Source organism: Dipodomys merriami, unplaced genomic scaffold (genome assembly GCF_024711535.1).
Source record: "Dipodomys merriami isolate MVZ:Mamm:240054 unplaced genomic scaffold, mDipMer1.0.p SCAF_12, whole genome shotgun sequence".
Taxonomy (NCBI): domain Eukaryota; kingdom Metazoa; phylum Chordata; class Mammalia; order Rodentia; family Heteromyidae; genus Dipodomys; species Dipodomys merriami.
Window position 1 is genome coordinate 17,839,633 of NW_027202493.1, and position 14,059 is coordinate 17,853,691.

General features: G+C 35.2%; 1 protein-coding gene across 3 annotated transcripts in view; it reads left to right on the top strand.

Annotated features, from left to right (window-relative positions):
- Positions 1-14,059, top strand: part of Micu3 (mitochondrial calcium uptake family member 3) — a 78,641-nt gene that overhangs the window by 13,182 nt on the left and 51,400 nt on the right. For all 3 annotated transcript variants that reach the window (XM_070016295.1, XM_070016296.1, XM_070016297.1), the window contains exon 2: positions 9,952-10,105. In XM_070016295.1, coding sequence (XP_069872396.1) covers positions 9,952-10,105 — 154 coding nt within the window. The remainder of the gene's footprint in view (positions 1-9,951; positions 10,106-14,059) is intronic.

The window sequence follows — 14,059 nt, forward strand, 5'->3', positions numbered from 1 at the left end:
AATGTAATATTTCTATGAACAACTTTTTAGTTACTTGAATAGAAGCTAATGTATGTCCCATAAGATTCTTGCCTATAATAGTCTTATATGTAAATTGAGGAGATTATTTGTTCTTTAATGTTTCATAAAATGTTCATATAATTGCCATTTCCAGGTAGGAGCTAATACCAGATGTTCAACTGCCTACATGAAATGAAATTAAATATATCTTAGAATATTTTTTAAGATTTAGTATTAACTTGATTTAATTAAAACAATGTGTCTTAAGGAAACTAATAATGATAAGTACTCTGAATAATTTGGTTAGTACAAGTGATTTTTGTTTTTCTTCCATTTTTCATTTTCATTTCTGTTTCTTGGTTGCTAAAAAGTAATGCATTATACAGTGTTCAGAGAATTGTTTCAGGTTACCTCTCTTTGTTATTATCAGCTTGTAGGCATCTGTTTCTCTAATTGTCTAGTAGTGAATCCTTTATCTGGCATTTAATCTTGCCTCCCTGGGAAAACCAGACCTTACCACAGAATAAATTTTCGCCTCCCTGACCTGAAGTAACATGAGCTTATGTTTTGGCAGTGAACCTTTGCTCTGTTATTCATAGGTAGGATAATGATGTACTCTGTTGCCTGAAGGTCCTAGTTTCAGTACCTTAAGAAGAAACATCTAAATACTGGTTGCAAATGTCTGCAATTGGAAATTCCAGGCAGGTAATTTCACTGACAACATTTTTTTTTCTTTTGAAAAGGTGAGGTAATTTTTAAAAATCAACTTTTATCATTTTTACCACTTCTTAAGCTTTTCATCTTCCGTCTGTCAGCAGGACCAATAGGATCTACAGCTACATAAAAGTCGTAATTTTTAATAAGTAATGTGTACTATTTCACAGATTGATTTGGAATTTTTACTACCATGTAAATTCTCCATTGTTATAAATAACAGAAGGTATGCAACACTTTTTGATAGGAATAATTCCAGTCGTTAGCAAAGTTTACTACTTCTAAAACATAATGTAATCATATTTTATCTTAAACTTAACAATATCTGTGTTTTCCTGTTCTGCAAAAAATTAGCGCTATAAAATTCTTAAGCTTTCTAGTTATAATCGTTGAATTACTTTTAGTTTTTGCTACAAACTGTGTAGTTTCATTATCTTGAAGTTTAATGCTATTTTACTTTTAGAGTAATCTTATAACTTTAACCAAAGAAATGTAGCTAGAATGTAAAATGTAAGGCTATATACATTATGTGTTTTTTTTTCCAAAAAAAATACTGTATGTTGCTTCTTTTAGAGTTTATTGGATACTTTCAGAGTAGCAATCTATCATAAAATTTAGTAATATTGTGGTTTTATCAAGAAGTTGAGCTCTTATATCTTTAATTGAATGAATCTGGTTTTTGTAAATTAAGCTATAGGCAATAATGGTAATTATTGTTCAGGTTCCCCTGCGTATGTGGAAAGGTCTGTGGTGAAGGAGCAAAAGACATCTGTTTATGATGTCTTTAACCATTCAAAGATAGAGAACTACACATAACTATTTTCTCTTCCTTCCTTCCTTCCTTTATTCTTCTTCCTTTCTTTTTTTCTTTCTGTTTTTGTTGTTGTTGTTGTTGTTGTTTTGTTTTTGGTGCTAGTCTTGGGCTTGAACTCAGAACCTGGGCTCTCTCCTTGAGCTTTCTTTCTCAAGGCTAGCACTTACTATTACTAACTAGAGCCACAGTTCCACTTCCTGTTTTTTTGGTGATTAATTGGAGTTAAGAGTCTCAGGGACTTTACTGCCTGAGCTAGCTTTGAGTGGGGATCCTCAGTTCTCAACCTCCTGAGTAGCTAGACCTGAGCCACTGGCACCTGGCCCATAAATGTTTTTCTTAATGTTAAGGCAATGTTTTGTGGAAAAAGTAGGAATCAGAGGTACTTCATCAGCATTGGCAAAACAAACCGTTAGAGAGCATAAGTGTGGCCAGCATTAACTTTTAAGCCAATACTGGCTGCATTTCAGAAATCAGAAGAAAGGTACAGTTTTCTATGACTAAAATGTCTGGAATTCTCAGCCAAAGTTAGAATTACAGTGTTCACAAACTGATGTGTTTTGAAGTTAATTCATGCGACTTTTAATATAGGTTTTTCTTTTGGAAGTTAGTCTAAGTCCCACAACATACATGCATATATCTCTAATGCTTTGCTCCCTTATCCTTTGTATTATGTATGTCCTTGATGTTATCACCAAAGTTACTGTAATAGAGACTACAAACTGTTAAACACAATCTTTGCCCTTCCTCATTAGGATAGGGATGTTCATTTCTTTATTTTCCAGCATCCTTGCATTAAATGTGATCAAAATGTCTTATGTTCTCTTCAACTAAATGTGAACAAAAGTGATTTACACCACTTCTAGTCCTGGGCTACAAGTATTTCTCATAATCTTCCATACCTCTCTCTCTTTCCTCAGTTAATAATGTCAGAGTCATCTTTATACCCCTGGTCTCCGAATGACTGCATAAAGCAGAGCCCCTCCATCCAAACCTAGTACTAGTATGTTCTTTCTGGATCCTTATCTAAGAAAGAAATGAACTCGGTTCTCTTATGTTTGAGCCACTACATTTGAGGAATTAAGACTATTATATTAATATAATAAAGAGACTGAATAAAAAAGACCTTTATCTTTGGGAAGGAAGGTGGTTGGTTTTTGATAAAAATGAATGTCAGTTGAACTAGTATGTATTTTCCTAGTATGAAAGTTGACCTGACTGTCTACTTGTAGACATTTATCACAAACCCTCAGACCAATAGGAGTTTCAAGTTATCATCTAGTTGTTCACTTTGACATTGACATTGTTGATTTAACTGATACCTATGATTTAGCTCCAGTCATTTATATATATAATTTATAACATGTAATATTATTATAATGTTATATATTATGTGTTATAAATTATATATATAAACATATAAAATTTCCTGTTCTTAGCTTCCTATCTTTTCTCCCCATGATCTTATGCTAATTTTTCAGGGACTAAATTTCTTCCTCCTGAACCCAGGTTTCTTTTGACTTGATCTACTGTCTCTTCTTGGATAGTGGACTTCAACCAATTTTCATGCTACTTGAACCTTTATTCATGGATGAGATCCAGAGTCTGGATCTTGTACTTGTCTGAGGACCATGCCAGGTAAATCGTGTTATATCTCTCTTACTTTTCCTATTCTGGCTTTTCATTCCCTTCACTGTTGCCTCTATCCTCCGAGAAGCTCCTCCTGCATTTGTACTAAATTTGAGCCTGTTTCAAATTATGTTTGTCTTTTTGTCAAGTAACAACTAACTGCTTTCTCCTAGATTAGAATGCTCAATGTTCATTCAAATTTGAAAACTATATGCTCTTTCTTCCTTCCCTAATGTATTAGCTATAAAATTCTAACCAAATATTCTGTCTATTTGTTCTTGTTATTTATGAATTTCAATTTCATTAACCTTTTCTGTAAGGATATTATTGATGCAAATGTTATTTCTTTGCTATAGAAATGAGTTAATAATGTATAACTGAAAGAATCCAACTGAAGTATTATTTAGGAAGTAACATTGTACTTATTTTATAATCCTCTTTTACAGGCTGTAGAATTTTTTATATGTTCTGATCACTTAGGAAGTGGTGCCTAAGGGTTGAATGTTTCAAACCTAAAGACTTAAGTCAAAATTGTTTACCTGCATCCTTGTTAAAGAGATTTTCCACAATTTTTATTCTAGTAAAATAATAATAGAATGAAAAAATAAATCCCACAAGCCTCCTTATTACAACAGCTAAATGTAAATTATAAACAGCATCAATTTTAAAGATAACATGTTTTAACAACTTTTTTTTTTTTTTGTGGCTGTGGAGCCTGAATTCTGAACTCTGGGCCCGGGCGCTGTCCCTCAGCTCTTCAGGTCAAGGCTAATACTCTACCACTTGAGCCACAGCACCACTTCTTGCTTTTTCTGCTTATGTGGTGCTGAGGAATCGAACCCAGAGCCTCATGCATGCAAGGCAGGCACTCTACCACTGAGCCACCTTCCCAGCCCATTTTAACAACTTTTTGAAAGTGCAGCTTGGGCCACAGTGGCATGGCTTGACTTAAGGAAGCAGTTAGGCAGCACATTATTAGGAGATTCACCCACTGAGGCCCTGGGAAGCAACAGTTTTACTTACCAACTCACCATTGGATCCAGAAAGAAGCTAGGCACCCTTGCTCTGTGAGGTTAGCCCTCCAAAATCACCTGCACAGTTCTCAAACACTGACAAGAACCCCATTTGTCCCCATCCGTGTGTGGCTTTACAGGCACATAGGCTTCTAGCTTGTATGTTGCGTAATACCTATTGTACACACTGAGGCAGCCTGGCCCCAGTGTGATCCACAGAAATAGATGGATACCTCACACCAGGATCTAGGCACGCTGTCACTCAGAGATAACAGAAAACCCACCCCACTTTAGCACAGCTGGAAGAGTAGTCCCATATCCTCTAACTGCAACCTGAGCTACTGAAATGCCCCTAACATAACTGATTTTGATTATTTTTGAAGAAACTCCATATTGCACTAGTTTCCACGTAGAGCCAGTCATTGAAGCCTATCTAAACAACACTTTAGGAGAAATCACCAGGAGAAAGTCTTTTATTTGAAAACCACTCTATAAAAATACTTGAGGTGACTGTTCCACCAAATACATAAAGATCAACAAGAAGCATGAGAAGACAAGGTAGTGTAATGATTTCAAAGGAACTGAACATGACCACCCCCCCCAGAAGAAATCAACCAGCTATCATTATTCAGAATAGCTAAGAAGTAGAAGTACTCGTGTCAAGCAACAAATAAGTGGGTAAAAAATGTTATATATATACACAAAACAATACTATTTAATCATAAAGAATGAAATGTTGTATTTTGTGACAACATGGATGGAACATGGATCATTGTTTTAAGTGAAGAAACACACACACACATACACACCAACAAATATTACATGATATCACTAATGGAATCTGTAAAAGTCAGATAGTTAGAGGCAGAAAATTAAATAGTGGTTACCAAAACCTGGAAAGGGTTTTGGGGAATGAAAGATAGAAAGTGGATGTTTCACAATTACACCGGTTTAGTTGGATAGCTCAATAAATATTTTATGTTCTTTAACATAAGGATTTTTAATATTTCTGTCAGAAAGAAGAGCTAAATGTCTTCAATGATAAGTATGCCAGTAATCCATATCTTAACTTTACAAATCTTATATAAATGTATTTGAATGTCATATTTATCTAGAAAATATGTGTAAAACCAATTATGTCATTAGAAGTATATTTTAAAAAGATACCTGTTATTATGTTGTACCTTTCTCACTAAAGCTTTGAATTTTCTTTTGGTAACTCAATATTTAGTTTGGAAAGAGAAATCTCAGTTCTGCCTATCTTAAAAGAAACTCTGACCATTCTTTTGTCTGTGTATTTGACCCAGACTCAATATTCTTTTGGGTACTTATTACATAGTGACCAATTATCTTTTCATTCTCAACCCATTCATCTTTTCATGTACCAAGTAGTCGCTGGCACTATAAAAATTAAGAATTTATTGATCTCCTCAAGGAATTCACAATTCAGTGACAGATATAGTAAGAATGTATAAAGGAAATACTATTTATCCAAGGGTTCAGGAAACTATTGTCAAAGTGTAAGATGTTATTACAGTAAATGTGGTTCATAAGGGTAATTTAGATCTTTATTTACAGAAGGTATGACAGTACAAGTTTCCTGGCAAATGGCTTTCATGGAGAAAATGTATAAGCAATAACTTCAGAGAAATGGCAAAGCTAAGCATCTAAACTAAACATCTAAAACATTACTGAAGTTGGCCCTGGCTGATTAAATACAGTATTACAGTTTCTACAACTCATCCCAGGCACAGATGAAAATTTGATTAATTCTTGTTTTTAACAAGTTAAGCTTAGACTTTCATTAATTATAACTTAATTATTTTTATAAATTAATTGGGAGCCATTGCTCATGTTGATAATTAGCAGTCTTTAAACAAAAGCATTACAGAGACATAATAAGAAGCAACCTAACATTAAGTGGGTAAGAAAGCATGTATCTTAATTCCAAGGGAAACTAAAGAAATATCAGGAAACCATGTTTGATGCATACTAACAAGGAGTTCAGGCACTGAAAATGGGAAATAAGGAATCCAGGTTGATATCAGGAAATCAGAAGCTCATTTCCTGATAGGATAGGCAACATCCAAAACCCTGGCCTGAGAGTATTTGGTTACTAACAACCTGAGATAGTATTGGTTGCAGACACTGATTAAAAAAAATAAGAACTCAAGGTAGCAGCAATATTAAGTAAATCAATCTGTAAGAACTTTCAATCATAACAAATTTAAATTGATAAGCTTTAGGTAACCTTTGTAAGATTAACCTCAACAAAAACTTGTCATCAACCAAGAATGTCTTACTGCATTCAAGAGCTTCATCAGTAGACCTGTTAGTAAGATCAAAACCATGCAAACAAAGGCAGGAATGTATGGACAGAAAATATTTCACATTATAATAATCATTTTAACAAAGCACCTCCAAGAAAGATGCCATGTAGAAACTGTGTTGGATTAACTTTGACATAAATGCCTCTCCTGTCTTCCAGCTTTATAAGCTGTATTTTTCTTGGTTGCCAGTATTAACTTTAAGGGTTTCCTCTTTAGTATTTCTTAACAGTTTGAAAGCTGCCACTTCTTTGACTTTGAAATATGTGATTTTTTTTTTAGTTTGACCACCAATCTATAGAAAATAAGAATTTTGCTTAAATAATGGTAGCTTCTGTAACCCCCTCTCCATCTCTATCTCTTCAGTTCACAGTTATATTACCACTTTTGAAAGGTTTGTTTAGTTCTTTTTTATTGTTACTGTAGTTTATGCAGCTAAATGGATGTAATTCAGGCTTTTTGGTTTCTGGATTATCTTTCTCCATTGGCTTTTATGAATTTTGATGAATTTTTACTGTGTAATTTTGATGCAAATAGTATAATTTACTAAATATTACTGAAAGATGTTTAACTTTAAACATTTGAAATTTTTAAATTGCTTTCTGTCTCTCATTGAAGAATGATTTTTGATGGTATTTTTTATGGGTTTTACACTGAATTTGTAGATTGTTTTGGTGCAGTATTGCCATTTTCCCAATGTTAGTTCTTCCAATCCAGGAACATGGAAGATCTTTCCATTTTCCTAAGTCGTCTTTGATTTCCTTCTTTAAAATTTTAAACTTTTCACTATAGAGGTCTTTCACATCTTTGGTTGGCTTTTTTTTTTCCTTGAGGTAGTTATAAATGGAGTTGCTTATCTGATTTCATTCTCTAACTTCTCATTGTTTGCGTACATTAAAGCCACTTTTACTTTACACTCTGCTAATTTACCAATTTTGAATCAGCTTTAGTAGCTTGGCAAAAGAGTCCATAGGGTGCTTTATGTACAGGATCTGTAATCTGCAAAAAGAGATAGTTTTACTTCTTCCTTCCCTTTTTGGATCCCCTTTATGTTGTTCTCTTGCCTTTTCAGCACTTTATTGAACAGGAATGGAGTGAGTGGGTATCTTTCTCTCATTTCTGATTTTAGAGGGACTGGTTTATTTTCTACCAATGCTTAACAAGAAATTTACTCATTACCTTACTGATGTAACTGATGTAATTTACAGGAAAATAAAGTTTGAAAAACAAAACAAAAACAAGAATAATGTTGGTTGTAGGTTTGTCACACACAGCCTTTATTATGTTGAAGAATGTTCTGTGTATTTCTAGCTTATTCAGAGCTTTTATCATAAAGTGGTGTTAGAGTTTGTCAGAAGCTTTTTCTGCATATGTTAAGATGATCATGTTTTTGTTTTTATATCATGTTGATGTGTTTTTTTTATTATACTTACCGATTTACATATGTTGAACCAGCTTTACATCTCTGGGTTGAATCCTGTTTGATCATAGTGTGTAATTTTTTTTTGTTGGTTGTTAAATACAGTTGTCCAGAATTTTATTGGGAAGTCTTACGTCTATGCTCACCAAAGAGATAGGTCTATAGTTCTTTTTCTTTGATGGATCCCTGTCTGGTTTTGGGATAAGTGTAATGATAGCTTCATAGAAAGAAGTTTAGTAGTGATAGTCTGAGGAGTATTGGTATTAGTTCTCTTTTGAAGGCCTTATCAAATTTGGCTACAAATTCAACAACTTCTGAGTGTTTCTTGATTGTGAGGTCTTTTATTGCCATTTCAGTCTCATTTCTTGTTATGGGTCTAGCTCAGTTTAAGTATTTTGGTGTTCTCTAGGAATCCATTCATTTCTGCCAGATTCTCCAATTTATTGGCATAAAGGTTTGCAAAATATTCCCTTATAATATTCAGAATTTTTGCTTGTTTCTGTTGTGAGAGTCCATTTTTCATCTCTTAATTTCATTTATTTGGGTGATTTCACTTAGTTTTACTGAAGGTTTTGTTAATTTTATCCAAGAAACATTTTTTATTTTGTTGATTCTTCGTAAGTTTTTTTTAAAAAGTCTCTAATTTGTTTCCATTCTAATTTTTATTATTTTTTTCCATCTACCAGTTTGGGTTTGGCTTGCTCCTGTATTTTTAGGAATTTGAGGTTCATCATTTGGATATTGTTTTGAGATTTCTCTAACTTGTTGATGTAGGCACTCATAAACTTTCCTCTGAGTCTTGCTTTGTGCTGTGTCCTAGAGGAGATAGTATTGCATGTTTTTATTTTATGTTGAATTCCAGAAACTTTTGAATTTCCATTGTTATCTCTTCAGTGACCCACAATCATTCAGCAATGTTCAGTTTCCATGAGTTTGAATATTTTCTGTAATGACTATGGAATATCATACAGTTTCCAAAAATGTTTTTCTATTGTAACACTGATACAGGAAAATGTCCCTGATATGAGCTCAAAAGATCAGATTTTTTTCTTTTTTTAAAACACAAGCAATACAGAATTATATTTATAAATTTTAAAAACATCTTCTAGTTTGCCTACAAAGTCTATGCATTAGTTTTATAACCAGGAAAAATCTTTTATTAAATAAATTTAGTGCAAGAGAAAAGTAGCAATGGGAAATTATTTGTCTACCAGTTAAAGTCTTGAAATGAAAGAAAACTGTATGAGTCTTTACTTAAGCCAAGATTTTCAGAATGAGCATTTGTGACTGACTATATATTGACTTTGAATTAGTAATTTTGGCCCTAATCTAAACAGGACCTCCATATGGTTTCCAAATAAATAGTCATGAGCAGCCTACCAGAGTTTTAGTTCCTCCTTTTAGAATGTTCATGTTCTTTTAGAATATATTTAAAATCAAGTAAATAAAACTGTACACAGTGCCTAAGTATGCATTTCAGTATTCCATCTAAAGTTTACCACTAGTCTGTAATTTAATGTTATTGCAACTGAAAGAAATAGCCATCCCCAAGCAAATCACAACTAACATTTATGAACTAACTGTTCATACATCAATGGATCTTTCAACATTAATTTGTTTTATTCAGATGAAAAATTTATAAAAATGATTATGGTTCTCCAAAGATGGACTGTTTTAACACTTTTTCATATACCTGATTAAATCACTTTTAATATAATAAAAAAAACTTTTATCCTATAAGGAGGCTCATGTCTATAATCCTAGGTACTCAGGAAGCTGAGATCTGAGGATCAAGGATTGAAGTGAGCCAAGGGCAGGAAAGTTTGTGAGAATCCTATCTCCAATAAAGTACCACAAAAGCCCAAAAGTGGTCCTGTGGCTCAGATTGTAGAATACTAGCCTTGAACACAAAAGCTCAGGGACAGCATCCAGGACCTGAGATCAAGCCCCATGACTGGCACAAATAAAGCTTTTTCCTTATAAAAGATGGTGTTGTTTACGCAGTCCAAGTTTTTTTTCCCCCTTTCTTAATTGTAGGTTGCCATTAGCAGAACAGATATCGAAGACTTGGACCTGTATGCTACATCAAGGGAGAGAAGATTTCGTTTATTTGCTTCTATAGAGTGTGAAGGGCAGTTATTCATGACTCCGTATGATTTTATTTTGGCTGTTACCACAGATGAGCCCAAATGTGAGTAAATTTTAAAAGTTACCTTAATAATTGTGTACCTGTATTAATTATTTTCAAAAGCCTTCAAAGCTGATAATAGCAGAATAATAATGAATAGTAGGGGTTTCTGGTCAGATTAACTAGGTAAGATGTCAGTAAAAATGCAGTTTAAAAAAGAAAAACAAAAAACAAAACAGTTCTGTGTTCTGTAAAAGTATGGAAAGGAAATATATTTTAGAATAATTAACATAACGTCTTGTACATCTCATTGTTGCAATGGGTGGTTGTCAGGGGGGAAGAGAGGTCGGGGGGGGATGGGAAAGGGATGGTAAGGGGAAACAAAGGAGATAACAATGCTTAATAAGGAATGTACTCATTACCTTGCTCATGTAATTGTAACTCCTCGGTACAGTATTATCACAATAAAAAAAAAAAGAATAATTAACCAAAGTAACTTTTTTCAAAAGTCTGTTCTATGGTGTTACCAGGTATTTCTTACAAACCCTTACTGCCTTCTTTTCAGAAAATTCCCCTTTCCCAAACTTCAACCTCATCTTATTTTCAATATTATATAACACACATACACATACATACACACATACATACATACACACACACACAATTCATGCCAGGTGCCAGTGGCTCATGCCTATAATCCTAGCTATTCAGTAGACTGAATTCTGAGGATCATAGTTTAAAGCCAGCCTGGGTAGAAAAAAGTCCATGAGATTCTTATCTCCCATTAAAAACCAAAAAATCTGAAGTGGAGCTGTAGCTCAAGTGGTAGAGTGCGAGCCTTGAGCAAAAACACTCAGAGACAGTACACAGGATCTGAATTTAAGCCCCAGGATTGGCACAAAATAAATAAAAAAGATTCATTCTGCCTATTACTTCTTTCTTGATTCCCCCACTTTTTTGGGAGGATAGAGCAGTAGTGAGAATTAAACTCATCGCCTCATGCTTGCTAGGCAGGGTGGTCTCTACTATTTGAATCCTGCCTCCAACTCCTGTTTTCTTTTGGTTATTTTCAAGATCGGGTCTTACTTCATGCCCAGGCCAAGTTGAGTTGCAGTCCTCCTTTCTGTGTGTTTCTGTCTCACTGGGGATGGCAAGCGTGAACTACTGTACCCAGTCATTGTTCATACCCATAGCTGGCTTAACATTCCAGCCATTGATACTTTTTTGCCTGTGCTGCCCTCAAACCTTGATCTTCCATGTCTGCCTCATAAGTAGCTAGGATAATGGGCATAAGCCACTGAGCATGTCCTGTCTATTAATTCTAACTGATCCAATCTGACCAGGATGATTAAGAGGACTAGTCAAGAATTTTATTTCTATCTTGCATTTGTTCTAGCTGTTCCACATAGCAGCTTATCTTTTAGATAGGTTGTTTCTTACTTTCCCTTACGACAGTAATTCTCAAACATTTTGGCATTATGTACACTAATGCTGACCTCCCTTAATAAGCAGCTGGACTCTTATATGTGCTTTTGTATTGAACATGTTAGAATATGTTGTTTTCCAGGAAAGATGTGAAGAAAACTCAACCTTACTGATACAAGTGATAGAAAAGGGAAGAATTTTGACAGCCTTTTTTTTGTTGTTGTTGTGCATTATTGTGGATGTTAAAAACGTGCCCATGGGGCTGGGAAGGTGGCTCAGTGGTAGAGGTCTTGTCTTGCATGCATGAGGCCCTGGGTTTGATTCCTCAACACCACATAAGCAGAAAAAAAAAAAAAAGCTGGAAGTGACACTGTGGCTCAAGTGGTAGGGTGCTAGCCTTGAACTGAAGAGCTATGGGACAGCGCCCAGGCCCAGAGTTCAGGCCCCACGACAGACCAAAAAAAAAAAAAAAGTGCCCACTCCACCAAGTACATCCTTTACACATTTACACAACAGCCTTTTCTGATGACAAATACTCTTCTTTGATCTTATACCACAACTTACTTAGTGGTAGTTGGGCTTGAAAGCATCCAAAGATGGTGATGAAAGTGTAGTACTAAGAGTTTCTGGCCCAATTACCTGGATTGGTGGCAGTAAGAATGGAGTTTGAGGGCAATAATCACTTTATCAATTTGTAATGATATGTTTGAGATGAATTGTGTATGGACAAGATGAAGTAGATTGCTCTATCTCAACTCATTTCAGCTCACTACATGGTAACTCACTAAAATCAGTATACCGAATATTAGACTAGAACAGTTGAAGTCATGTTTTCTTTTCTTTTGAGACAAGAATACAGAAAACCTTAATTTCTTTTTTTTTTTTTTAATTTTTTTTATTGTAGAGATACTATACAGAGGGTTACAGTTACATGAGTGAGGTAATGAGTACACTTCCACTTTCTCTTGAACATTGTTACCCCCTCCATTGGAAAACCTTAATTTCAAATAAGACCTATTAGCTGTGTGTGGTGGTGCATGCCTATAATCCCAGCTATGTTGGAGGTAGAGATGGGAAAAAAAAATGATTTGAGGCCAGCCCAAACAATGAAAAACAAACCATACATGGTAGTGCATGCCTATGGTCCTAGCAATTTGGGAGGTAGAGGGTAGAAGGATCATAGTTTGAGTGATCACTTAGGTGTGTGATTCCAGTCCCTCACAAGCCAAAGTCTTGAATTCAAACTTCGGTACTGCCAAAGGGCAGAGAATCCTCAGTAATTAGAAACATTAACTCTTTTGCAAACTAGTTTTTGTTTGTCTGTTTGATGCTGGTTCTGGGACTTGGACTCAGGGCCTGGGTGCTGTCCTTGAGCTTCTCAAAGCTAGTGCTCTATCACTTGAACCACAGCACCACTTCTGGCTTTTTCCTAGTAGTTTACTGTAAGTAAGAGTCTCATGAACTTTCCTGCCTGAACAGGCTTTGAACTGCAATCCTTAGATCACAGACTCCTGAGAGGCTAGGATTACAGGTGTGAGCCACCAGTGTCTGTGTCAGACTAGCTTTTAATGAATTGATTTTTGTTGTTTTTGATTATTTCTACTGGAGAGCAGGAGAGAAGTCTGTACAGACTTCTTCAGATGTGCATGGTAGGTAATTAATGCAATGTGTATGAATAACACTGTCTAGGGAGCTAGAATATTACAGTATAGCTTAGCTGACAAGAACTGGTCCTTTAGAAATTTTTACTTTAAAAGTTAAACACACACACACACACACACACACGCACGCATGCACGCACGCGTGCGCGCTAGAAAAGGGTGAGCCTCAAAGGGAATGGGCCTGAGGGACAGAGGAAAAAGTCTGAAGAATGAAGAATCATAGAGCTGAAAGAAAATGGCCAAATTGGTCAAAAGAGTAGGATGCCACTGAGTAGTCAAGTTAGAGGAGGAAAGAAAAATGTCCAGTAGGTTTAGGAATATGAAGGCTATTGATGGTTTTTAAAATGCTGTTTCAGGGGAGTGATTAAGGCAAAGACCAGATTGCAGAGCTGAGAAGCAGGTGAAGACATGAAAACAGTGGATATTAAGGACTCTTTGGAGACATTTGACTACCAGAAAGAAAAGAAATGCAGCTGTAGTGAAATTTGTAGTAGAGGTTTAATCGTGAAGATCTTTACCCATAATAATTTTTAAAAAGAAGACTTTGACCAAAGATTGTAAAGGTAGTATCTAGAGGAGTAGAAACTATATGATCAAAACCATACAATTTAAAAGTATTGGTATGTTCTTGCACTGTTTTGGAAATGTGTAGGGCAGGAGAGATTGAGAAGGCTAAGAAGTAGATAGGGCTCTTTACAATAATAATTCAAAGGTCCTGATAAGAATATAGCCTCTGGTCTGGGAAGGTGGCTCAGTGGTAGAGTGCTTGCCTTGCCTGTATGAGGCCCTGGGTTCCATTCCTCAGCACCACATAAGTGGCCAGAAGTGGCGCTGTGTCTCAATGGTCTTGAGCTGAAGAACTGAGGGACAGTGCCTAGGCCCAGAGTTCAGGCCCCACAACTGACAAAAAAAAAAAAAGAATATGGCCCCT